At 47.6% G+C, this 25,668-nt stretch overlaps 3 protein-coding genes across 8 annotated transcripts in view; all 3 read right to left on the reverse strand.

Annotated features, from left to right (window-relative positions):
- Positions 1 to 25,668, reverse strand: part of LOC310827680 (uncharacterized protein) — a 919,426-nt gene that overhangs the window by 767,072 nt on the left and 126,686 nt on the right. The window lies entirely within an intron of this gene.
- Positions 1 to 25,668, reverse strand: part of LOC310827821 (erythroblast NAD(P)(+)--arginine ADP-ribosyltransferase-like) — an 840,324-nt gene that overhangs the window by 605,810 nt on the left and 208,846 nt on the right. The window lies entirely within an intron of this gene.
- Positions 1 to 25,668, reverse strand: part of LOC310827836 (uncharacterized protein) — a 50,364-nt gene that overhangs the window by 4,842 nt on the left and 19,854 nt on the right. The window contains exons 5-10 of one of the 6 annotated variants that reach the window (XM_083704336.1): positions 16,899 to 16,952; positions 16,576 to 16,632; positions 15,566 to 15,643; positions 14,155 to 14,247; positions 11,345 to 11,410; positions 10,796 to 11,129 (exon numbers count right to left, since the gene is read on the reverse strand). In XM_083704336.1, the coding sequence (XP_083560462.1) occupies positions 11,019 to 11,129; positions 11,345 to 11,410; positions 14,155 to 14,247; positions 15,566 to 15,643; positions 16,576 to 16,632; positions 16,899 to 16,952 (459 nt within the window). In that variant the 3' untranslated portion in view covers positions 10,796 to 11,018. Of the gene's footprint in view, positions 1 to 1,600; positions 1,730 to 6,167; positions 7,023 to 7,708; positions 7,802 to 10,519; positions 11,130 to 11,344; positions 11,411 to 14,154; positions 14,248 to 15,565; positions 15,644 to 16,575; positions 16,633 to 16,898; positions 16,953 to 25,668 lie in introns of those variants that run through there. The other 5 variants (XM_083704335.1, XM_083704334.1, XM_083704338.1 and 2 more) reach the window with 5 other exon arrangements.

Here is a 25,668-nt window from a genome sequence, read left to right on the forward strand (position 1 = left end):
CTCTGGCCGCATTGTGGCCGGGATCCCTGGGCTCATCTGTTCCGTGGAGCAGAATGAGGAGTCCTTAGACTGCCTGGCTGTCCTGGATTACCAAGAGGACATTCCCTCCTGGAGCCAGATTAAGGCCCGAGAGGACAGAGTGTCCCGGGGGGTCCAGGGGGGGCTGCCCTGTCTGAGCATCTTGGCACGGAGAGGGCAGGTGCCGCGCATGCAGAAGGCCACAGACTTCTCTGTGGGGAGAAAAGGCGGGCGAGAGGCAAACGGAATAGAATTTTGCAAAATTAGGCCTGGGAGAAAACATATAAAGAGTGGAAAGGAATGGGGAAAATGACTGTTGTTTAAAAAAAAAATGGAATTATGACATGTCCAGGCTTTGTTGGACTTTTTGAACGAGAGACTTTGTTCCAGTACTCCAGAGTGGATCCCAGGCCAAGACCGACTAGCCAGACTAGCCAGCTCCTACAGAAGGAAGAAATCTCCGCCAAAGAAGATGGGCAAAATAAACTACAGAACTATGCAGGACAAATTAGTTAACTTGAAACCCAAGAAAGAAAAAGGACTTTGAATTTTTAAAAAGGGGCAAATGTTTAGTGCATCTTGTTTAAGCTTTGTGTATTGATTTTTCCAGTAATATAACTTTTAAAAGTTGCTTGTAATAAGATGAAGGTTTAAAATTGAAATATTAAGAGTACAAGGATTTAAGGACGTGTGTAAACGAGTATTAAATAATGGAACCAAGAGAGGGAGGGGAGGGGTGTCAATCCAAATTATGGTTTAAAAATTTGCTGATGATGCTTTTGTTGTTATTTTTGGAAACTTAATAAAATATTAATTAAAAAGAAGAAGTTTGCAAAGTTACGCGTTACATGGAGGAAGTGGGTACAGTCTCCTGTAACACTAGAACTTGGAATGAAGCTGAAGGCTGGAAGATTCGGCACAGGTGAACGAAATTGCTTCTTTGCACCATGCGTAGTTTAGCTGTGGAACTCCCCGACACAGGAAGTAGCGATGGCCAAAATGGCTTTAAAAGAGGACTGGTGGAGGAGGGGGCTATTGATGGCTACGGGCCAAAGCCGGAGGAATCAATGTTTCTGAATCCCAGCAGCCCCAGGAGGGAAAAGTGCTCTCATGCTCAGATCCTGCGTGAGGGTTTCTCATAAGGGGGACCTGGTTGGCCAGTGTGAGCAGGATGCGGAGCTAGATGAGCCCCCTTTGGCCTTATCCAGGTGGGTCTTGATATGTTCTCGTACCAACCCCCAACATCTGCAGGTAGGGCTCAGAGAGACCAATTGCTGCCAGTCAATAGACAATACTGGGCACCATGGACCACCACTCTGACTCAGGGTGAGACATCTTTGATGTCACACAACAGCCCAAACAAAATAAAAAAATTCCTTCCAGTAGCACCTTAAAGACTAACTAAGTTAGTTCTAGGTATGAGCTTTCGTGTGCATGCACACTTCGTCAGATACGAAAGCTCATACCTAGAACTAACTTAGTTGGTCTTTAAGGTGCTACTGGAAGGATTTTTTTTATTTTGTTTTGACTATGGCAGACCAACACGGCTACCCATCTGTAACACAACAGCCCAGACACTCACCAAGTTCGTCATGAGGCCTCTGCTGAGGGCGGAGAGGCTGCCGGCTCGGTAAGCGGTCATTCTGGTTCTCTGGCGCTGGGTTGTCCTGGGAATCCGCAGCACCACCAGGTCCCTCTTCCCGGGGTCCTCCTGCAAGACCAACAGCAGTGATATTGGAGAGTCACCGATTAGGATTTCAGCATCAGTGGAGGGCCTGAGAACCTAAGGAAAACCTGGCTGCTGGATCAGGGTCCTGATCCTGTTCTTGCACCCCGTTCTCTCAGCGGGCAGCCCAATGCCTTGAGCTTCCACACTCAGTGCTGGATTTAAAGGTAAAGGGACCCCTGACTGTTAGGTCCAGTCATGGCCGACTCTGGGGTTGCGGCGCTCATCTTGCTTTATTGGCCGAGGGAGCTGGCGTACAGCTTCTGGGTCATGTGGCCAGCATGACTAAGTCGCTTCTGGCGAACCAAAGCAGCGCACGGAAACGCCGTTTACCTTCCCGCCGGAGCGGTACCTATTTATCTACTTGCACTTTGACGTGCTTTCGAACTGCTAGGTTGGCAGGAGCAGGGACTGAGCAACAGGAGCTCACCCCGTTGTGGGGATTCGAACCGTCGACCTTCTGATCGGCAAGTCCTAGGCTCTGGGGTTTAACCCACAGTGCCACCTGTGCTGGATTTACATATAAGCTAAACAAGCTATTGCTTAGAGCCAGGGCTGTCTTACCCATAGGCACAAGGGATGTGGGGCACCCGGGCACCAGGCTCTCAGGGGCTACCTTTGAAGGCGACCCGGAAACTGTGGCAGCTAGACTGGTGACTGGGAGTGGCTGCCATGACCATATAACATCTTTCCTGAAAGACCTACATTGGCTCCCAGTACATTTCCAAGCACAATTCAAAGTGTTGGTGCTGACCTTTAAAGCCCTAAACGGCCTTGGTCCAGTATTCCTGAAGGAGCGTCTCCACCCCCATCGTTCTGCCCGGACGCTGAGGTCCAGCTCCGAGGGCCTTCTGGCGGTTCCCTCACTGCAAGAAGTGAGGTTACAGGGAACCAGGCAGAGGGCCTTCTCGGTGGTGGCACCCACCCTGTGGAACGCTCTCCTGTGGAACATGTCAAAGAAATAAACACCTATCCGACTTTTGGAAGACATCTGAAGGCAGCCCTGTTTAGGGAAGTTTAAAATGTGTGAAATTTTTAATGTATTTTTAATCTTTGTTGGAAGCCGCCCAGAGTGGCTGGGGAAACTCAGCCAGATGGGCGAGTTACAAATAATAAGTTGTTGTGGTTGTGGTTGTGGTTGTGGTTGTGGTTGTGGTTGTTGTTAAGTGTTGAGGGAACTGTCAGAATAGATTTATAGGATACCAAGGGGGGAAAGAGCAGAGAGGTTCCACTGTGCAGGTGTAAATCTTTGCATGCATGGGAAGGAGTTGGTTGGCTACGACTCTCCATGTTGAAGGTGCCACCAGAGTCCTCTGCAAAGTCCCACAAAACCGTGTGGGTGCCAACTTTCTGAAGAGCTCGGAAGACGGCAAGCGTATTTCATGACATTCTTGTTGTCCTAACAAATATACCAACCAGGGCCGAATTTAGATTTGATGTGGCCCTCAGCTCCTGAAAGTAACGGGGCCCTTTCTATGTCCAGCTGTCCTTTGTCAACCACAAATTGTTGTTGCTTTTTGTGTTGAATATATGCTATATGGTAATTTACGGACCTCATAGGTATAATAATAATAATAATAATAATAATAATAATAATAATAATAATAATAATTTATTATTTATACCCTGCCCATCTGGCTGGGCTTCCCCAGCCACTCTGGGCGGCTTCCAAAAGAATATTAAAATACTGTAATACATCAAACATTAAAAGCTTCCCTATATAGGGTATATGGCCTTTGGTTTGGACTCAGTCTGATTCTTATGTTTCCCTCCCCTTATGGTTTTGACTTTTAAAATGAGGCTGCATTTTAAATTTTTTCTTTCTTTTTCTCTCCCCCCCCCCCTATTATGTTTTTACTGAAATTTTATTGGTGTTAGCTGCCCTGAGCCCGGCTCTGGCTGGGGAGGGCGGGGTATAAATAAATTTTATTTATTATTATTATTATTATTATTATTATTAAAGCCATTTGCACATGCAGAATGTAGGCACTCTATATATAGAAAGGAGCAAACCAGTGATATTTTAGGGAGCAGGCTAATTGTTGAACTGAAATACAATTCAGAAGTAGTATATTAATAGTGAAATAATTATTAAGCTCTAACCTAAAAGGATTTTTTATTCATAACAAACTTAATAATGCAAACACATTGGCATTTAGAAACACACTTTACAAAGACTCATCATCTCGTCTCTAGAAATTTGCTATAACATGAAATAATAATAGCAAACCATTGATATTTTAGGGACCATGACTTACATTATAGGAGCCTACACAACACAGAACACTGTTGCTGTGTGTAGGTTTTATTTTATTTGCTTTTTATCTTATATCTTGGAAATGTACATCCAGTTTTTTCTTCCTTTAAATTTCTTGGGGGGCCCCAAGAGAGTGGGGCCCTAAGCTATAGCTTGTTTAGCTTATACGTAAAGCCGGCACTGGTACCAACCCGATATGGATCTCGAAGAACCAAAATCAGGTGCTTTCCGGTGTACGCCAAACATAAGATCTGGCCTTATGCTGAACTGGATCACTAGGGCATCTAACTCAGTCATGTCTGGGGGTCTACACTGAGCAGCAGTGACACCCAAGGGTTTCAGACAGACAGGAGACGTCAAGGTCTGATCCTGACCCCTTCTGCATGCAAAGGGGGTGCTCTGGCATTGAGTTACAGCTGCCTCATGCATTCCACGTCCCTTCCAGTTCTGAAATCTCCAAATTGTAGCTCCTTAACAGGTGAGGATTAGGATAAATGTTGAAGATACTCCCTCCCAACCCCCAACCCCCCACATTACGTATTACCTCTAAAAATACTACGGTATGTCAGACGGCCTTGTAATACCTAATGATCCCAAACATCTCATACCCTCCAACACTTCTCTGATGATAAATAGGGCTGTCCTGTATAATAATAATAATAATAGAGCGGACGCTCAGGTTGTGAACGTGATTCATGCAGGAAGCACGTTCGCAACATGTAGCGCTGCGTCTGCGCACGCGTGGGTTGTGATTAGGTCTTCTGCACATGCGCAAGCACCAAAACCCAGAAGTAACTCATCTGACTAGGTTGCCCCAGTACTCTGGGCTGCTTCCAACATATATAAAAACATAATAAAACCTTAAAAGACTTAAAAGGCTTCCTTAACACAGGGCTGCTTTCAGGTGTCTTCTAAAGGTTATAGAACTACGTATATCCTTGGCTCAGGGGTCACATAACTCCATACCCACTAACATTTCACTGATGAAAATAGAGATGCCCTCAGGAACAGCGGGACATTCCTGGATCATATCAAAAACTGGGACGGCTTCTCTAGATCCGGGCTTGTCCCTGGGAAATAGGGACACTTGGAGGGTCTAACATCCCCCCCCCCCGCCCCGTAACAATCCAGAAACTTCACAAGCGCGGTTCAACTCCAAGAACTGGAACCGGCTTTCTTCACAAGCGATGAGATGGGGAAAGAGGTCTGTGGGACCACCAGAAACATGAAAAAAAACCCTTTCCCCCCACTGAGTACCAACCTCTTTCTCTGGAAGAGCATTGGGGGCGTCTGCCCCATATCCCCCGTCGGAAAAGGCCACAAGAGCGAAGGTGGCAGCTAAGCTCCAGGACAGCCAGGGCCCCATCTCCGAGGGTCCTGCGAAGAGGGTCCCTGCGGGATGCCTGCCCTGACTCCTCTTGCTGCTTTATGTTCCCCGTCCCGCTGTAGCAGTCAGGAGAGGTAGAGTCACGGAGGCGGCGCCAGTTGTTAAACATTAGTAAATCCAGCAGAGAGAAATCCTGATTGCTGCTCATCTAGGGTTTTTCCACTTGACCCCACTCCTGGGCCAGGTGATGGGGCAGGAAAACATGGGAGCAGGGGGGTGAGTAGGGGGCTGAAAGGGTTAGAGGCGGTGGGCTTGCCTTCTTTTTAGGAACCAAACAACCCCCTGTGTTGCAAAGAGAATGTCAGCAATGTCTAGGCAACACGATGACCACGTACATGCGCAATATGTGCAGTGACTACATTTTCTCATGTTAAATAAGTTGGAGTTCTTGTTATTAAACATACCAAGAAAAAAGCACACCAAGAACTCAGGACAACTCTTATCTCTAATTCTGTAACGAATTATTGTGTTATACATATCTTTATGAGTTTGAGTCTGTAATCCCTTCTGGAGTTTGTAATCTCTATTTGAGTCCGTAATCCTTATCTCTATGTGGGACAAGAAGCTACAGTTAGAACTGGATATGGAACAACTGACTGGTTCAAAATTGGGAAAGGAGTACGGCAAGGCTGTATATTGTCTCCCTGCTTATTTAACTTATATGCAGAATTCATCATGCGAAAGGCTGGGCTGGATGAATCCCAAGCCGGAATTAAGATTGCCGGAAGAAATGTCAACAACCTCAGATATGCAGATGACACAACCTTGATGGCAGAAAGTGAGGAGGAATTAAAGAACCTTTTAATGGGGGTGAAAGAGGAGAGCGCAAAATATGGTCTGAAGCTCAACATCAAAAAAACGAAGATCTTGGCCACTGGTCCCATCACCTCCTGGCAAATAGAAGGGGAAGAAATGGAGGCAGAGAGGGATTTTACTTTCTTGGGAATGGATTGATGTGTTTTGCATTCCTTTCTATGGGAAAGCGCACTTTGGTTTTGGAACGGTTTGGTTTTGGAACGGACTTCTGGAACGGATTAAGTTTGTAAACCAAGGCAGGGGTTTACAATCCCCTCACCCCGGCCTGTTCCCAAATTGCAGAATCCTCCCCCCCCCCCAGCTGCTATTCTATTTTTTTAAAAGAAATACAAATATTGAAATTATTGATTATTTATTGCATGTTTTGTTAATTAACTAATTGACTTCTTACATGTCAAAATGTCTTCCAAGCAGTTTACAAGGTTACAATCGGTGATAACACATAATTTGAAAGGAACACTAAAATACTTCCAACAGCATGTTTAGCTGTGATTCCTGTGTGACGGGAGGGTTGGACTAGATGATCCTTGGTGTCCCCGCCAGGTCTGTTCTTCAGCGTCTGGCGAGGACTCTGCGCCCTAGGTGGGGTCTCAGGCTTTGGGAGGCAGAGTATCTTCCTCGCTGGAATCTCCCTCGGACTCTGAGTGGCTCCCGATCCAAGTCTCGTTTTTGCTCCCCTGGCCAGGCGGGGCCACGATCATCAGCCCCGAGTAGCAGCCCCGGCAGACGGCCCGGGCACCCGAGCGGTGCTTCCCCCTGGCCCGTGCTGAGGCAGCCCCCCTGGCGGACCTCTTCGTCCTGGACTTGAACAACAGCTCCTGCAGGGAAAGGGGAAAGAAGGAGGTAGGAGACACCCCAACAAACCTCACCCCCCTGCCTGTGCCCACCAAACCGCTTTTCACACCTGTCCCACACCTGAAAGCAGCACAGAGCCTTTGGAACTCCCTGCCTCTTGATGCCAACCAAGCACCTTCGCCATGTTCTTTTTGGCACCTGCTTAAAACATTCTTGCTTGGACATGCCTGTCCGGATGCTTAAAAGGTCAGAGTTTCTTTCAGGCCTTCTTTTAGTATTTAACTTTCCGCATGTTTTCAACCCCCATCATGGATTTGTTATCTTTATCTTTTGGAAACTACCAGCTATCTTCTGGAAGCTACCAGCATGAGTTTGACCAAACAGCGGGAGGCAGTGGAAGACAGGAGGGCCTGGTGTGCTCTGGTCCAGGGGGTCACGAAGAGGCGGACACGACTAAACGACTAAACAACAACAGGAAGTGTGCCACAAACAGCGGGTGGGATGAGTCCTTACTCTCTCCTGCAGCCTCTGGAAGGCTCAGATTTGCCATCACCTCAACCTGGACTAATCCCCTTCCTTGCCTTCAGTCCCACAAGGACTCCTATTTCACCCATGAATGAGAGCCTTGCCAAGCTGGGCAAACATCTCTTAGGCTGGACTCCCGACAAGACAGGGATTCCTTCTCCCGCCACCCCAGGGCCAGACGTACCTGCAGGCTTGGATCCAGTCCTTGCAAGCTGGGCATATGAATCTGAAAGCGATCTGGGTCGTATAAAAGCGGCTCTTCTTTCTCCGCAGGGCGCTGCAATTCAATATGGCATAATGCTTAGGCCAAGTGGAGGGGTGGGGGGAAGAGAGCATTTCCTGAGAGGACCCCCTCCTCCCCAGCTGTCCATCTTCTGTCCTTGGAGTGGCAAAGCAGCTGTGGGTTAAGACGCAAAGCCAGAAGTGGGCGCTCCCTCGTTTGCCAAGGAGCACTGGCTGTGCAGAGCGCTGATTGGCTAGCTTGGCTGGCACTCACACAGCTATTCCCCGCCCGCAGGGGATATTTTCCAAAGCCCCCTTTAAAACCCTGAAGAACTGGCATTTGGGAAAGAGGTATGAGCACTGCAAATGAGCATCTGCCCAGAATGGAATATTTCCCTCCATTACAGTGGTACCTTGGTTCTCAAACGCCTTGGTACTCAAACAACTTGGAAACCAAAAACTGCAAACCCAGAAGTGTTTCAGTTTGCGAACATTTTCCGGAAGCCAAACATTCTTCATTTTGAGTGTTACACTGATGTCTGTCTGTTTTTGCTATCTGTTTTATGTTTTTGTGCCTTTTTCTTTTTGTTTTTGTGACTGTGTGGAACCCAGTTCAGCTACTGATTGATTAATTGTGTGACTGTAGTACATTGTTTGTTGCTTCCCTTTTATGGATCAGTGGTCTCATTAGATTGTAAAATTCATGCTAAATTGCTGTTTCAGGGGAGGATTTTAAAAGTCTGGAACGATTAATCGGTTTTGCATTCCTTTCTATAAAACAATAAAACTTCAAACATTCAAACCTTCCCTAAAAACTGCTTCTGAAATGAAATGTTCTGTGGCGGGGCTGGGGGTGGGAGTCAAGAAGGATCCGTTTGTGGGGAGTGGGAAATGTCCCTATTTTCATCTGAGGAATGCTGGAGGGTATGTCTTAGAGTCATCAAATTTTGAGTTAGAAGGGACCTCGAGGGCCATCCATTCCAAGCCCTTGTAATGCAGGAATCTCAGCTCAAGTATCCCTGACAGGTGGCCCTCCCACCTCTGCTTAAAAAGAAGGAGAAAATGAAATCTTTAGTCTCAAAGTCTCTGAAAATCCTTAAATGAAGCGAGGTACCAGACTTTGTACGATGAAAGACAAGCTGTGAAGCTTCGCGTATTCAGCAAATATGATGACCAACACTGAGCAGTGATTCCGGATACTGAGTACTGCCTTGTAGAATTCTTCATCGGCGTGGTGGGGGATATAGAATTGCTTCATAAACCCACCTTATTCCAAATGAATGTATGTAAATGAAAATATCAAATGCTGTGGAACAGTGCTCATGTGATAATGTACCAAGAAAAAAGCACACCAAGAACTCAGGCCAATGTAAGTTTCATTAGTGGGAGTGGTCCCTACTCGCAAATTAATAGTCAGTTGTAACAAAAACTAATCCATTCAAAAGTATGTATTCTGACAAGAATTACAAACTCAAATAGAGATTACAAACTCTAACAGAGATTACAGACTCAAACTCATAAAGATATGTATAACACAAGAATTCATTACAGAATTAGAGATAAAAGTTAGCCAGAGACATCACCTTGCCGACAAATGTCTGTATAGTTAAAGCTCTGGTTTTCCCAGTAGTGATGTATGGAAGTGAGAGCTGGACCATAAAGAAGGCTGATCGCCAAAGAATGGATGCTTTTGAATTATGGTGCTGGAGGAGACTCTTGAGAGTCCCATGGACTGCAAGAAGATCAAACCTCTCCATTCTGAAGGAAATCAGCCCTGAGTGCTCACTGGAAGGACAGATCCTGAAGCTGAGGCTCCAAGACTTTGGCCGCCTCATGAGAAGAGAAGACTCCCCGGAAAAGAACCTGATGTTGGGAAAGATGGCAGGCACAAGGAGAAGGGGACGACAGAGGACGAGATGGTGGGACAGTGTTCTGGAGGCTACTAGCATGAGTTTGACTAAACTGCGGGAGGCAGTGGAAGACAGGAGTGCCAGGCGTGCTCTGGTCCAGGGGGTCACAAAGAGTCAGACACGACTAAACAACTCAACAACAACAGGAAGTGTGCCACAAACAGAGGGCAGGATGAGTCCTTACTCTCTCCTGCAGCCTCTGGAAGGCTCAGATTTGCCATCACCTCAACCTGGAATAATCCCTCCTTGCCTTCAGTCCCACAAGGACTCCTATTTCACCCGTGAATGAGAGCCTTGCCAAGCTGGGCAAACATCTCTTAGGCTGGACTCCCGACAAGACAGGGTTTCCTTCTCCCGCCACCCCAGGGCCAGACGTACCTGCAGGCTTGGCTCCAGTGCTTCCAAGCTGGGCATATGAATCCGAACGAGATCTAGGTCGGGTAAATGTGGCTCATTTGCATGCGCAGGGACCTGCAATTCAGGATGGTATAATGCTTAGGCCAGGTGGAGGGGTGGAGGGAAGAAAGCATTTCCTGAGAGAGGACCCCCTACCCCCCCCAGCTGTCCATCTTCTGTCCTTGGAGTGGCAAACCAGCTGTGGGTTAAGACGCAAAGCCAGAAGCGGGCGCTTCCTCATTTGCCAAGGAGCAGCTGGCTGTGCAGAGCGCTGATTGGCTAGCTTGGCTGGCACTCACACAGCCATTCCCCGCCCGCAGGGGATATTTTCCAAAGCCCCCTTTAAAACCCTGAAGAATTGGCATTTGAGAAAGAGGTATGAGCAATGCAAATGAGCATCTGCCCAGAATGGAATATTTCCCTCCATTACAGTGGTACCTTGGTTCTCAAACGCCTTGGTACTCAAAGAACTTGGAACCCAAACACTGCAAACCCAGAAGTAAGTGTTTCGGTTTGCGAACATTTTTCGGAAGCCAATCATTCTTCATTTTGAGTGTTACACTGAGGTCTGTCTGTTTTTGCTATCTATTTTGTGTTTTTGTGCCTTTTTCTTTTCATTTTTGTGACTGTGTGGAACCCAGTTCAGCTACTGATTGATTGTGTGGCTGCGGTACATTGTTTATTGCTTTCATTTTATGGATCAATGGTCTCGTTAGATTGTAAAATTCATGTTAAAATTGCTGTTTCAGGGGTGGTTTTTAAAAGTCTGGAACGGATTAATCGGTTTTGCATTGCTTTCAATGGGAAAACGCACCTTGCTTTTGGAACGCTTTGGTTTTGGAACGGACTTCTGGAACAGATTAAGTTTGAGAACCAAGTTACCGCTATATTTCGATGACTCTTTCTTCATTTTCCTTTTCAAATCCATTAGCTGCCAGTCCGTCTCTGTGTCCACAGAGGAACAGCTCAGAGACCAGCTCTGCACCTCTCCTCCTCTCTGTGGAAAACATTTGTGCTTACCTGATGAAGAGGTGTGTAGCAACTGGAGCAGTACCTCCGTCGATTTTGTCTCCGCTCCTGTTCACGGAGGAAAAAGAGCATCAAAGTGCTGCCCCTGTTCCCAGGCAGCCCATGGCTCTTGCAGGAACAGGCAGAGAGAAATCTCCGCCCTGGGGCCATAACAGAGTCCGGGACGGGGCAATGTTTCATATCTAGGGGGCTTTTTATGGCAAGGGTCTCTGGACAAGGCAGGAGGGCTTCCTCTGCCCACTTTCCAGCCCCCACAGACATACCTGGGCGCCTTGATCCCCGCCTAGCAAGATGTCCTCCACCGATCGGACGTTTCTCTTGGAAGCCTCCTGCAGAAGGAGTGAAATTGGGAATGCAGGACAGTTGCACAACAGGGCATGGCAGTTCAACCTTGTCTAATACTGAGACCAAGCTCGGTTGTGGGAGAAAAGAAAGCTTTTCCCAAGCGGCTCTACCAGTCCTCCATCCTCTCTCCTTTCAGGGATGGCCCTGCTGTGGGTTCACAATCTCTGGAGACACAAACCCAGAAGCCACCGGCTCCCCCTGTGTCAAGGAGAATCTGGCAGGGCCAAGTGCCGATCCTCTAGCCTTGGCTGCCGTCAGACAAAACTGTGCAGCATCTGAGGCAGGGATTTAGTCTAGGGGGCAGGTGCACCAACTTGCCCCCACATTTGAAAGCAGCACGAAGCCTGCAGAACTCCCTGCCTCTTGATGCCAACCAAGCACCTTCGCCGTGCTCTTTTCGGCACCTGCTTAAAACATTCTTTTTTGGACAAGACTGGGCAGATGCTTAGAAAGTCAGTGTTTGATTCAGGCCTTCATTTAGTATTTAACTTTCCGCATGTTTTCAACTCCCATCGTGGATTTGTTATTTTAATCTTTTGTAAACTGCTTTTTTATGTTTTTTAAAAAACAAGCAATACATAATTTCTACGAAAGAAACAAACAAACAAACCCAGTGCGGAATCTGCTGAGATGATGAGCATGATGGGAAATAATAAAAGCCAGAGCTCAATAATTTCATATGATTTATTAAATCATTGAGGGGATTACTGGGGGGGGAGCACTAAGAGGCAAGGGGGTGGCAGTGGGGCACAGGAGGTGTAAATGACACTTGGGCTTTCAAGGAGGATGGAGGAGGTACCTTTTATCATATGTGGTGGAACTGTAATGTAATCAAAAAATTCTGGGGAATGATATATAACAAAATGAAAAAATGTTGAAATTAACCTTTGTTAAAAAACCAGAAGTTTGTTTTATTAGGAATTATAGGTACCGAGATCCCAAAAGATCAGAAGAAACTGTTCATGTATACTACAAGAGTCGCTCGGACGCTGCTTGTCCAGAGATGGAAGGAAGAGACAGCCCTGACCAGAGAAAAATGGCAAATCAAGTTGATGGACGATGCCAAAATGGCAAAATTAACTGGAAAGCTCAGGGACCAAGAAGACAGGAAATTTTAAAAAGAATGGGAAATGCTTATAATGCATACTGGTGCTTTGGGTTAAGTACTTAATTCGTTCCGAAGGTCCTTTCTTAACCTGAAACTGTTCTTAACCTGAAGCACCACTTTAGCTAATGGGGCCTCCCACTGCCGCCGCGCAATTTCTGTTCTCATCCTGAAGCAAAGTTCTTAACCTGAGGTACTATTTCTGGGTTAGCGGAGTCTGTAACCTGAAGCGTATGTAACCCGAAGTACCACTATATACAAAATTATTGCAAGCAGGTTGAAACATTAGCAGGATTCTAAATACACTTTTAATGTATCGGAAAGTATAGATAACTTAGGAAGATGAGAAATTGGAGAAGTATTCTTCTCTCTTCTTTGGCGATCCCTCGTAGCCGAGTAAGATTGTCTTCCATACACACGGTTTTAACAGTCAGTCCGTAAGTGACTTTGGAGGCCAATTCTGGACCCACACGTCCTTCAACAGTGGGAACATTGGTTTCTGGAGAACTATTGATACGCAGTTGAAAATAGAATTAAAAGGACCCAAGAATGAGATGGGGGAAAGTGAGGAGATCCAGAGAAATCTCAACATGTGGAATGTGTATGATCTTTTGATGTAAATTTATCTTTCTCTCTCTCTCACTCTCTCTTTCATTCTCTTTTTTCCTTTATTTTTGAAAATCTGATTAAAAAATTATAACAAAAATAAAATAAAGGAGGGTGGAGGAGAGGCCTGTCGACAGCCACTAGCCACAAGGGCCACGCTTTGCCTCCGTAGTCAGAGGCAGAGATGCTTCCGAAATACCTGTGCCCAGGAAGTGTGCTCCATGATCACTGCAGATGGTGATAGCAGTCAGGAAATTAAAAGACGCCTGCTTCTAGGGAGAAAAGCAATGACAAACCTAGACAGCATCTTAAAAAGCAGAGACATCACCTTGCCAACAAAGGTCCGTATAGTTAAAGCTCTAGTTTTCCCAGTAGTGATGCCTGGAAGTGAGAGCTGAACCATCAAGAAGGCTGATTGCCGAAGAATGGATGCTTTTGAATTCTGGTGCTGGAGGAGACTCTTGAGAGTCCCATGGACTGCAAGAAGATCAATCCTCTCCATTCTGGAAATCAGCCCTGAGTGCTCACTGGAAGGACAGATCCTGAAGCTGAGGCTCCAAGACTTTGGCCACCTCATGAGAAGAGAAGACTCAATGGAAAAGACCCTGATGTTGGGAAAGATGGAGGGCCCTAGGAGGAGGGGACGACCGAGGACGAGATGGTGGGACCGTGTTCTCGAAGCTGCCAGCATGAGGGAGGCAGTGGAAGACAGGAGTGCCAGGCGTGCTCTGGTCCAGGGGGTCACGGAGAGGCGGACACGACTAAACGACTAAACAACAACAGGAAGTGTGCCACAAACAGCGGGTGGGATGAGTCCTTACTCTCTCCTGCAGCCTCTGGAAGGCTCAGATTTGCCATCACCTCAACCTGGACTAATCCCCTTCCTTGCCTTCAGTCCCACAAGGACTCCTATTTCACCCGTGAATGAGAGCCTTGCCAAGCTGGGCAAACATCTCTTAGGCTGGACTCCCGACAAGACAGGGATTCCTTCTCCCGCCACCCCAGGGCCAGACGTACCTGCAGGCTTGGATCCAGTGCTTGCAAGCTGGGCATATGAATCTGAAAGCGATCTGGGTCGTATAAAAGCGGCGCTTCTTTCTCCGCAGGACGCTGCAATTCAATATGGCATAATGCTTAGGCCAAGTGGAGGGGTGGGGGGAAGAGAGCATTTCCTGAGAGAGGACCCCCTACCCCCCCTGCTGTCCATCTTCTGTCCAGCAAACCAGCTGTGGGTTAAGACGCAAGGCTAGATGCCGGCGCTTCCTCTTTGCCAAGGAGCAGCTGGCTGTGCAGAGCGCTGATTGGCTAGCTTGGCTGGCACTCACAAAGCCATTCCCCGCCCGCAGGGGAATGTATGTAAATGAAATTATCAAATGCTGTGGAACAGTGCTCATGTGATGTACCAAGAAAAAAGCACACCAAGAACTCAGGCCAATGTAAGTTTCAACAGTGGGAGTGGTCCCTACTCGCAAATTAATAGTCAGTTGTAACAAAAACTAATCCATTGAAAAGGATGTATTCTGACAAGAATTGCAAACTCAAATAGAGATTACAAACTCTAACAGAGATTACAGACTCAAACTCATAAAGATATGTATAACACAAGAATTCATTACAGAATTAGAGATAAAAGTTGGCCTGAGTTCTTGGTGTGCTTTTTCCTTGGTATGTTTAATAACAAGAACTCCAACTTATTTAACATGAGATAGTGTAGTCACTAGCAGAGACATCACCTTGCCGACAAAGGTCCGTATAGTGAAAGCTATGGTTTTCCCAGTCGTGATGTATGGAAGTGAGAGCTGGACCATAAAGAAGGCTGATCGCCAAAGAATGGATGCTTTTGAATTCTGGTGCTGGAGGAGACTTTTGAGAGTCCCCTGGACTGCAAGAAGATCAAACCTCTCCATTCGGAAGGAAATCAGCCCTGAGTGCTGACTGGAAGGACAGATCCTGAAGCTGAGGCTCCAAGACTTTGGCCACCTCATGAGAAGAGAAGACTCCCTGATGTTGGGGAAGATGGAGGGCACAAGGAGAAGGGGACGACAGAGAACGAGATGGCGGGACAGTGTTCTCGAAGGTGCCAGCATGAGTTTGACCAAACTGCGGGAGGCAGTGGAAGACAGGGGTGCCTGGCATGCTCTGGTCCAGGGGGTCACGAAGAGTCAGACACGACTAAACGACTAAACAACAACAGGAAGTGTGCCACAAACAGCGGGTGGGATGAGTCCTTACTCTCTCCTGCCGCCTCTGGAAGGTTCAGATTTGCCATCAGGTCAACTTGGAATAATCCCCTTCCTTGCCTTCATTCCCACAAGGACTCCTACTTCACCCATGAATGAGAGCCTTGCCAAGCTGGGCAAACATCTCTTAGGCTGGACTCCCGACAAGACAGGGATTCCTTCTCCCGCCACCCCAGGGCCAGACGTACCTGCTGGCTTGGCTCCAGTGTTGGCAAGGTGGGCATATGATCTGGGTCGAGGAAAGGCTCCTCTTTCTGCAGAGGGACCTGCAATTCAGGATGGTATAATGCTTAGGCCAAGTGGAGGGGTGGGGGGAAAGAGAGCATTTCCTGAGAGAGGACCTCCCCCCCAGCTGTCCATCTTCTGTCCAGCAAACCAGCTGTGGGTTAAGACGCAAGGCTAGACGCCGGCGCTTCCTCGTTTGCCAAGGAGCAGCTGGCTGTGCAGAGCGCTGATTGGCTAGCTTGGCTGGCAGTCACATAGCCATTCCCCACCCACAGGGGATATTTTCCAAATCCCCCTTTAAAACCCTGAAGAATTGGCATTTGGGAAAGAGGTATGAGCACTGCAAAAGAGCATCTGCCCAGACTGGAATCTTTCCCCCCATTACAGTGGTACCTTGGTTCTCAAACGCCTTGGTACTCAAACAACTTGGAACCCAAACACTGCAAACCCAGAAGTAATTGTTTCGGTTTGCGGACAATTTCGGAAGCCAAACATTCTTCATTTTGAGTGTTACACTGAGGTCTGTCTGTTTTTGCTATCTATTTTGTGTTTTTGTGCCTTTTTCTTTTCATTTTTGTGACTGTGTGGAACCCAGTTCAGCTACTGATTAATTGTGTGACTGTAGTACATTGATGATTGCTTTCCTTTTATGGATCAGTGGTCTTGTTAGATTGTAAAATTCATGTTAAATTACTGTTTTAGGGGAGGAGTTTTAAAGTCTGGAACGGATTAATCGGCTTTGCATTGCTTTCAATGGTAAAGTGCGCCTTGCTTTTGGAACGCTTTGGTTTTGGAACGGACTTCTGGAACAGATTAAGTTTGAGAACCAAGGTACCGCTGTATTTCTATGACTCTTCCTTCATTTACCTTTTCAAATCCACTAGCTGCCAGTCCGACTCTGTGTCTACAGAGGCGCAGCTCAGAGACAAGCTCCGCACCTCTCCTCCTCTTTGTGGAAAACTCTTGTGCTCACCTGATCAAGAGGTGTGAAGCAACCGGGGCAGAACCTCCGTCGATTTTGTCTCCGCTCCTGTTCACGGAGGAAAAAGAGCATCAAAGTGCTGCCCCTCTTCCCAGGCAGCCCCTGGCTCTTGCAGGAACAGGCAGAGAGAAATCTCCGCCCTGGGGCCATAACAGAGTCCGGGACGGGGCAATGTTTCCAGGCCATCTCCTTGGGCTGCCGGATTGCGAAGCTGACCCAGTGGATATCAAGGGGGCTTTTGATGGCAAGGGTCTCTGGACAAGGCAGGAGGGCTCCCTCTGCCCACTTTCCAGCCCCTACAGCCCCAGACATACCTGGGCGCCTAGCAAGGTGTCCTCCACCGATCGGACGTTTCTCTTGGAAGCCTCCTGCAGAAGGAGTGAAATGGGGAGTGCCGGACAGTTGCACAACAGGGCATGGCAGTTCAACCTTGTCTAATACTGAGACCAAGCTCAGTTGTGGGAGAAAAAGCTTTTCCCAAGCGGCTCCACCAGTCCTCCATCTCCTCTCCTTTCAGGGATGGCCCTGCTGTGGATTCACAATCTCTGGAGACACAAACCCAGAAGCCACCGGCTCCCCCAGTGTCAAGGAGAATCTGGCAGGGCCAAGTGCCGATCGTCTAGCCTTGGCTGCCGTCAGACAAAGCTGTGCAGCATCTAAGGCAGGGATTTAGTCTAGGGGGCAGGCGCACCAACTTGCCCCCACATTTGAAAGCAGCACGGAGCCTGCGGAACTCCCTGCCTCCAAGCACCTTCGCCGTGCTCTTTTCGGCACCTGCTTAAAACATTCTTTTTTGGACAAGACTGGGCAGATACTTAGAAAGTCAGTGTTTGATTCAGCCTGTTTTAGTATTTAACTTTCCGCATGTTTTCAACTCCCATCGTGGATTTGTTATTTTTATCTTTTGTAAACTGCTTTTTATGTTTTTTAAAAAACAAGCAATATATTATTTCTATGAAAGAAACAAACAAACCCAGTGCGGAATCTGCTGAGATGATGAGCGTGATGGGAAATAATAAAAGCCAGAGCTCAATAATTTCATATGATTTAGTAAATCATTGAGAGGATTACTGGGGGGGGGGGGAGGGAGCACTAAGAGGCAAGGGGGTGGCAGTGGGGCACAGGAGGTGTAAATGACACTTGGGCTTTCAGGAGGATGGAGGAGGTACCTTTTATCACATGTGGTGGAACTGTAATGTACCGTAATCAAAAAATTCTGGGTAATGATATACAGTGGTGCCTCGCAAGACGAAATCAATCCGTTCCGTGAGGCTCTTCGTATAGCGGTTTTTTCGTCTTGCGAAGCAAGCCCATTGACAGCTTAGCGGATTAGTGCTATTAGCGGTTTAACGGCTTTTAGCGGATCAGCTGATAAGCGGTTTAGCGGCGGATCAGCTGATAAGCGTCTTAGCGGCTTAGGAAAAGGGGGAAAGGAGGAGGGGAAACCCGCAGGAACCCGCAAGACATTTCATCTTGCTAAGCAAGCCCATAGGGAAATTCGTTTTGCGAAGCGCCTCCAAAACGGAAAACCCTTTCGTCTAGCAGGTTTTCCGTCTTGCGAGGCGTTCGTCTTGCGGGGCACCACTGTATAACGAAATGAAAATTTTTTGAAATTAACCTTTGTTAAAAAACCAGAAGTTTTTTTTATTGTGATTTATAGGTACCGAGATCCCAAAAGATCAGAAGACACTGTTCATGTATACTACAAGAGTCGCTCGGACGCTGCTTGTCCAGAGATGGAAGGAAGAGACAGCCCTGACCAGAGAAAAATGGCAAATCAAGTTGATGGACGATGCCAAAATGGCAAAATTAACTGGAAAGCTCAGGGACCAAGAAGACAGGAAATTTTAAAAAGAATGGGAAATGCTTATAATGCATACTGGTGCTTTGGGTTAAGTACTTAATTCGTTCCGAAGGTCCTTTCTTAACCTGAAACTGTTCTTAACCTGAAGCACCACTTTAGCTAATGGGGACACCCACTGCCACCACACAATTTTTGTTCTCATCCTGAAGCAAAGTTCTTAACCTGAGGTACTATTTCTGGGTTAGCGGAGTCTGTAACCTGAAGCGTATGTAACCCGAAGTACCACTGTATATGCAAAATTATTGCAAACAGGTTGAAACATTAGCAGGATTCTAAATACACTTGTAATGTATTGGAAAGTATAGATAACTTAGGAAGATGAGAAATTGGAGAAGTATTCTTCTTCTTCTTCTTTGGCGATCCCTCGTAGCCGAGTAAGATTGTCTTCGATAAACACGGTTTTAACAGTGAGTCCGTAAGTGACTTTGGAGGCCAATTCTGGACCCACACGTCCTTCAACAGTGGGGACATTGGTTTCTGGAGAACTATTGATATGCAGTTGAAAATAGAATTAAAAGGACCCAAGAATGAGATGGGGGAAAGTGAGGAGATCCAGAGAAATCTCAACATGTGGAATGTGTATGATCTTTTGATGTAAATTTCTCTTTCTCTCTCTCTCACTCTCTCTTTCATTCTCTTTTTTCCTTTATTTTTGAAAATCTGATTAAAAAATTATAACAAAAATAAAATAAAGGAGGGTGGAGGAGAGGCCTGTCGACGGCCACTAGCCACAAGGGCCACGCTTTGCCTCCGTAGTCAGAGGCAGAGATGCTTCCGAAATACCTGTGCCCAAGAAGTGTGCTCCATGATCATTGCAGATGGTGACAGCAGTCACAAAATTAAAAGATGCCTGCTTCTTGGGAGAAAAGCAATGACAAACCTAGACAGCATCGTAAAAAGCAGAGACATCACCTTGCCAACAAAGGTCGGTATAGTTAAAGCTCTAGTTTTCCCAGTAGTGATGTATGGAAGTGAGAGCTGGACCATAAAGAAGGCTGATCGCCGAAGAATTGATGCTTTTGAATTCTGGTGCTGGAGGAGACTCTTGAGAGTCCCATGGACTGCAAGAAGATCCAACCTCTCCATTCTGAAGGAAATCAGCCCTGAGTGCTCACTGGAAGGACAGAACCTGAAACTGAGGCTCCAAGACTTGGGCCACCTCATGAGAAGAGAAGACTCAATGGAAAAGACCTTGATGTTGGGAAAGATGGAGGGCACAAGGAGAAGGGGACGACAGAGGACGAGAGGACGAGATGACCAAACTGCGGGAGGCAGTGGAAGACAGGAGGATATCAAGGGGGCTTTTTCTGCCAAGGGAGTGAGGGGTCTCCGGACAAGGCAGGGGGGCTCCCTCTGCCCACCTTCCAGCCCCAACAGCTCCAGACATACCTGGTGACTTGGCAAGGTGTCCTCCACTGATCGGACATTTCTCTTGGAAGCCTCCTGCAGATGGAGTGAAATTGGGAATGCCGGAAAGTTGCACAACAGGGCATTGCAATTCAACCTTGTATAATACTGAGACCAAGCTTGCTTGTGGGAGAAAAGAAAGCTTTTCCCAAGAGGCTCCACCAGTCCTCCATCTTCTCTCCTTTCAGGGATGGCCCTGCTGACAAACCCAAAAGCCACCGGCTCCCCCTGTGTCAAGGAGAATCTGGCAGGGCCAAGTGCCGGTCGTCCAGCCTTGGTTGCTGTCAGACAAACTGTGCAGCATCTGAGGCAGGGATTTAGTCTAGGGGGCAGGTGCACCAACTTGCCCCCACATTTGAAAGCAGCACGGACCCTGCGGAACTCCCTGCCTCTTGATGCCAACCCAGCACCTTCGCCATCTGCTTAAAACATTCTTGCTTGGACAAGCCTGTCTGGATGCTTAGAAGGTCAGTGTTTCTTTCAGGCCTTCTTTTAGTATTTAACTTTCCGCATGTTTTACAACCCCCATCATGGATTTGTTATCTTTTGTAAACTACCAGCTATCTTTTGGAAGCTACCAGCATGAGTTTGACCAAACTGCGGGAGGCAGTGGAAGACAGGAGGGCCTGGCGTGCTCTGGTCCATGGGGTCACAAAGAGTCAGACACGACTAAACAACTCAACAACAGGAAGTGTGCCACAAACAGAGGGTGGGATGAGTCCTTACTCTCTCCTGCAGCCTCTGGAAGGCTCAGATTTGCCATCACCTCAACCTGGACTAATCCCCTTCCTTGCCTTCAGTCCCACAAGGACTGCTATTTCAACCGTCAATGAGAGCCTTGCCAAGCTGGGCAAACATCTCTTAGGCTGGACTCCCGACAAGACAGGGATTCCTTCTCCCGCCACCCCAGGGCCAGACGTACCTGCAGGCTTTGCTCCAGTTCTGCCAAAGTGGCAATCTGAATCCGAAGGAGATCTGGGTCGGGTAAACGCGGCTCATTTGTATCCGCAGGGCGCTGCAATTCAGGATGGTATAATGCTTAGGCCAGGTGGAGGGGTGGGGGGAAGAGAGCATTTCCTGAGAGAGGACCTCCCCCCCCCAGCTGTCCATCTTCTGCCCTTGGAGTGGCAAAGCAGCTGTGGGTTAAGACGCAAGGGCAGAAGCGGGCGCTTCCTCTTTGCCAAGGAGCAGCTGGATGTGCAGAGTGCTGATTGGCTAGCTTGGGTGGCACCTTCACAGCCATTCCCCGCCCGCAGGGGATATTTTCCAAAGCCCCCTTTAAAACCCCGAAGAACTGGCATTTGAGAAAGAGGTATGAGCACTGCAAAAGAGCATCTGCCCAGAATGGAATCTCCCCCCCCCCCCCCATTACAGTGGTCCCTTGGTTCTCAAATGCCTTGGTACTCAAACAACCTGGAACCCAAACACTGCAAACCCAGAAGTAAATGTTTCGGTTTGCGAACATTTTTCGGAAGCCAAACATTCTTTATTTTGAGTGTTACACTAAGGTCTGTCTGTTTTTGCTATCTGTTCTGTGGTTTTTTGCCTTTTTCTTTTCATTTTTGTGTCTGTGTGGAACCCTGTTCAGCTACTGATTGATTGTGTGACTTTAAAGGTAAAGGGACCCCTGACCATTAGGTCCAGTCATGGCCGACTCTGGGGTTGCGGGGCTCATCTCGCTTTACTGGCCAAGGGAGCCGGCGTACAGCTTCCGGGTCATGTGGCCAGCAGGACTAAGCCGCTTCTGGCGAACCAGAGCAGCGCACGGAAACGCCGTTTACCTTCCCGCCGGAGCGGTACTTATTTATCTACTTGCATTTTGATGTGCTTTGGAACTGCCAGGTTGGCAGGAGCAGGAACCGAGCAATGGGAGCTCACCCCGTCGCGGGGATTCGAACCGCCAACCTTCTGATCGGTAAGTCCTAGGCTCTGTGGTTTAAACCACAGCGCCACCCGCGTCGTACATTGTTTATTGCTTTCATTTTATGGATCAATGGTCTCGTTAGATTGTAAAATTCATGTTAAATTGCTGTTTATGGGGTGGTTTTTAAAAGTCTGTAACGGATTAATCAGTTTTGCATTGCTTTCAATGGGAAAACACGCCTTGCTTTTGGAACACTTCGGTTTTGGAACGGACTTCTGGAACGGATTAAGTTTGAGAACCAAGGTACCGCTGTATTTCTATGACTCTTCCTTCATTTACCTTTTCAAATCCACTAGCTGCCAGTCTGACTCTGTGTCTACAGAGGAGCAGCCCAGAAACAAGCTCTGCACCTCTCCTCCTCTTTGTGGAAAACTCTTGTGCTTACCAGATGAACAGCTGTGTAGCAACCGGGGCAGTACCATGGCCAATGTTGTCTCCGAGCCTGTTCACGGAGGAAAAAGAGCATCAAAGTGCTGCCCCTGTTCCCAGGCAGCCCATGGCTCTTGCAGGAACAGGCAGAGAGAAATCTCCGCCCTGGGGCCATAACAGAGTCCGGGACGGGGCAATGTTTCCAGGCCATCTCCTTGGGCTGCCGGATTGCGAAGCTGACCCAGCGGATATCAAGGGGGCTTTTGATGGCAAGGGTCTCCGGACAAGGCAGGGGGGCTCCCTCTGCCCACTTTCCAGCCCCCACAGCCCCAGACATACCTGGACAGCTGCATCCACGCCTGGCAAGGTGTCCTCCACCGATCGGACGTTTCTCTTGGAAGCCTCCTGCAGAAGGAGTGAAATGGGGAGTGCCGGACAGTTGCACAACAGGGCATGGCAGTTCAACCTTGTCTAATACTGAGACCAAGCTCAGTTGTGGGAGAAAAAGCTTTTCCCAAGCGGCTCCACCAGTCCTCCATCTCCTCTCCTTTTAGGGATGGCCCTGCTGTGGATTCACAATCTCTGGAGACACAAACCCAGAAGCCACCGGCTCCCCCTGTGTCAAGGAGAATCTGGCAGGGCCAAGTGCCGATCGTCTAGCCTTGGCTGCCGTCAGACAAAGCTGTGCAGCATCTGAGGCAGGGATTTGGTCTAGGGGGCAGGCGCACCAACTTGCCCCCACATTTGAAAGCAGCACGGAACCTGCGGAACTCCCTGCCTCCAAGCACCTTCGCCGTGCTCTTTTCGGCACCTGCTTAAAACATTCTTTTTTCGACAAGACTGGGCAGATGCTTAGAAAGTCAGTGTTTGATTCAGCCTGTTTTAGTATTTAACTTTCCGCATGTTTTCAACTCCCATCGTGGATTTGTTATTTTTATCTTTTGTAAACTGCTTTTTATGTTTTTTAAAAAAACAAGCAATATATAATTTCTACGAAAGAAACAAACAAACCCAGTGCGGAATCTGCTGAGATGATGAGCGTGATGGGAAATAATAAAAGCCAGAGCTCAATAATTTCATATGATTTATTAAATCATTGAGGGGATTACTGGGGGGGGGAGCACTAAGAGGCAAGGGGGTGGCAGTGGGGCACAGGAGGTGTAAATGACACTTGGGCTTTCAAGGAGGATGGAGGAGGTACCTCTTATCATATGTGGTGGAACTGTAATGTAATCAAAAAATTCTGGGGAATGATATATAACAAAATGAAAAATGTTGAAATTAACCTTTGTTAAAAAACCAGAAGGTTTTTTATTGGGAATTATAGGTACCGAGATCCCAAAAGATCAGAAGAAACTGTTCATGTATACTACAACAGTCGCTCGGACGTTGCTTGTCCAGAGATGGAAGGAAGAGACAGCCCTGAGCAGAGAAGAATGGCAAATCAAGTTGATGGACGATGCCAAAAAGGCAAAATTAACTGGAAAGCTCAGGGACCAAGAAGACAGGAAATTTTAAAAAGAATGGGAAATGCTTATAATGCATACTGGTGCTTTGGGTTAAGTACTTAATTCGTTCCGAAGGTCCTTTCTTAACCTGAAACTGTTCTTAACCTGAAGCACCACTTTAGCTAATGGGGCCTCCCACTGCCGCCGCGCAATTTCTGTTCTCATCCTGAAGCAAAGTTCTTAACCTGAGGTAGTATTTCTGGGTTAGCGGAGTCTGTAACCTGAAGCGTATGTAACCCGAAGTACCACTGTATATACAAAATTATTGCAAACAGGTTGAAGCATTAGCAGGATTCTAAATACACTTGTAATGTATTGGAAAGTATAGATAATTTAGGAAGATGAGAAATTGGAGACGTATTCTTCTTCTTCTCTCTTCTTTGGCGATCCCTCGTAGCCGAGTAAGATTGTCTTCCATAAACACGGTTTTAACAGTGAGTCCGTAAGTGACTTTGGAGGCCAATTCTGGACCCACACGTCCTTCAACAGTGGGAACATTGGTTTCTGGAGAACTATTGATACGCAGTTGAAGATAGAATTAAAAGGACCCAAGAATGAGATGGGGGAAAGTGAGGAGATTCAGAGAAATCTCAACATGTGGAATGTGTATGATCTTTTGATGTAAATTTATTATTCTCTCTCTCTCACTCTCTCTTTCATTCTCTTTTTTCCTTTATTTTTGAAAATCTGATTAAAAAATTATAACAAAAATAAAATAAAGGAGGGTGGAGGAGAAGCCTGTCGACAGCCCCTAGCCACAAGGGCCACACTTTGCCTCCGTAGTCAGAGGCAGAGATGCTTCCGAAATATCTGTGCCCAGGAGGTGTGCTCCATGATCACTGCAGATGGTGACAGCAGTCAGGAAATTAAAAGACGCCTGCTTCTAGGGAGAAAAGCAATGACAAACCTAGACAGCATCGTAAAAAGCAGAGACATCACCTTGCCAACAAAGGTCGGTATAGTTCAAGCTCTGGTTTTCCCAGTAGTGATGTATGGAAGTGAGAGCTGGACCATCAAGAAGGCTGATTGCCGAAGAATGGATGCTTTTGAATTCTGGTGCTGGAGGAGACTCTTGAGAGTCCCATGGACTGCAAGAAGATCAATCCTCTCCATTCTGAAGGAAATCAGCCCTGAGTGCTCCCTGGAAGGACAGATCCTGAAGCTGAGGCTCCAATACTCTGGCCACCTCATGAGAAGAGAAGACTCAATGGAAAAGACCCTGATGTTGGGAAAGATGGAGGGCCCAAGGAGGAGGGGACGACCGAGGACGAGATGGTTGGACGGTGTTCTCGAAGCTACGAACATGAGTCTGACCAAACTGCGAGAGGCAGTGGAAGACAGGAGGGCCTGGCGTGCTCTGGTCCATGGGGTCATGAAGAGGCAGACACAACTAAATGACTAAACAACAACAGGAAGTGTGCCACAAACAGAGGGTGGGATGAGTCCTTACTCTCTTCTGCAGCCTCTGGAAGGCTCAGATTTGCCATCACCTCAACCTGGAATAATCCCCTTCCTTGCCTTCAGTCCCACAAGGACTCCTATTTCACCCGTGAATGAGAGCCTTGCCAAGCTGGGCAAACATCTCTTAGGCTGGACTCCCGACAAGACAGGGATTCTTTCTCCCGCCACCCCAGGGCCAGACGTACCTGCTGGCTTGGATCCAGTGCTTGCAAGCTGGGCATATGAATCTGAAAGCGAGCTGGGTCGTATAAAAGCGGCGCTTCTTTCTCCGCAGGGCGCTGCAATTCAATATGGCATAATGCTTAGGCCAAGTGGAGGGGTGGGGGGAAGAGAGCATTTCCTGAGAGAGGACCCCCTACCCCCCCAGCTGTCCATCTTCTGTCCAGCAAACCAGCTGTGGGTTAAGACGCAAGGCTAGATGCCGGCGCTTCCTCTTTGCCAAGGAGCAGCTGGCTGTGCAGAGTGCACCAACTTGCCCCCACATTTGAAAGCAGCACGGACCCTGCGGAACTCCCTGCCTCTTGATGCCAACCAAGCACCTTCGCCATGCT

This window comes from Podarcis gaigeae (genome assembly GCF_964106915.1).
Source record: "Podarcis gaigeae genome assembly, chromosome: 12".
Taxonomy (NCBI): Eukaryota; Metazoa; Chordata; class Lepidosauria; order Squamata; family Lacertidae; genus Podarcis; species Podarcis gaigeae.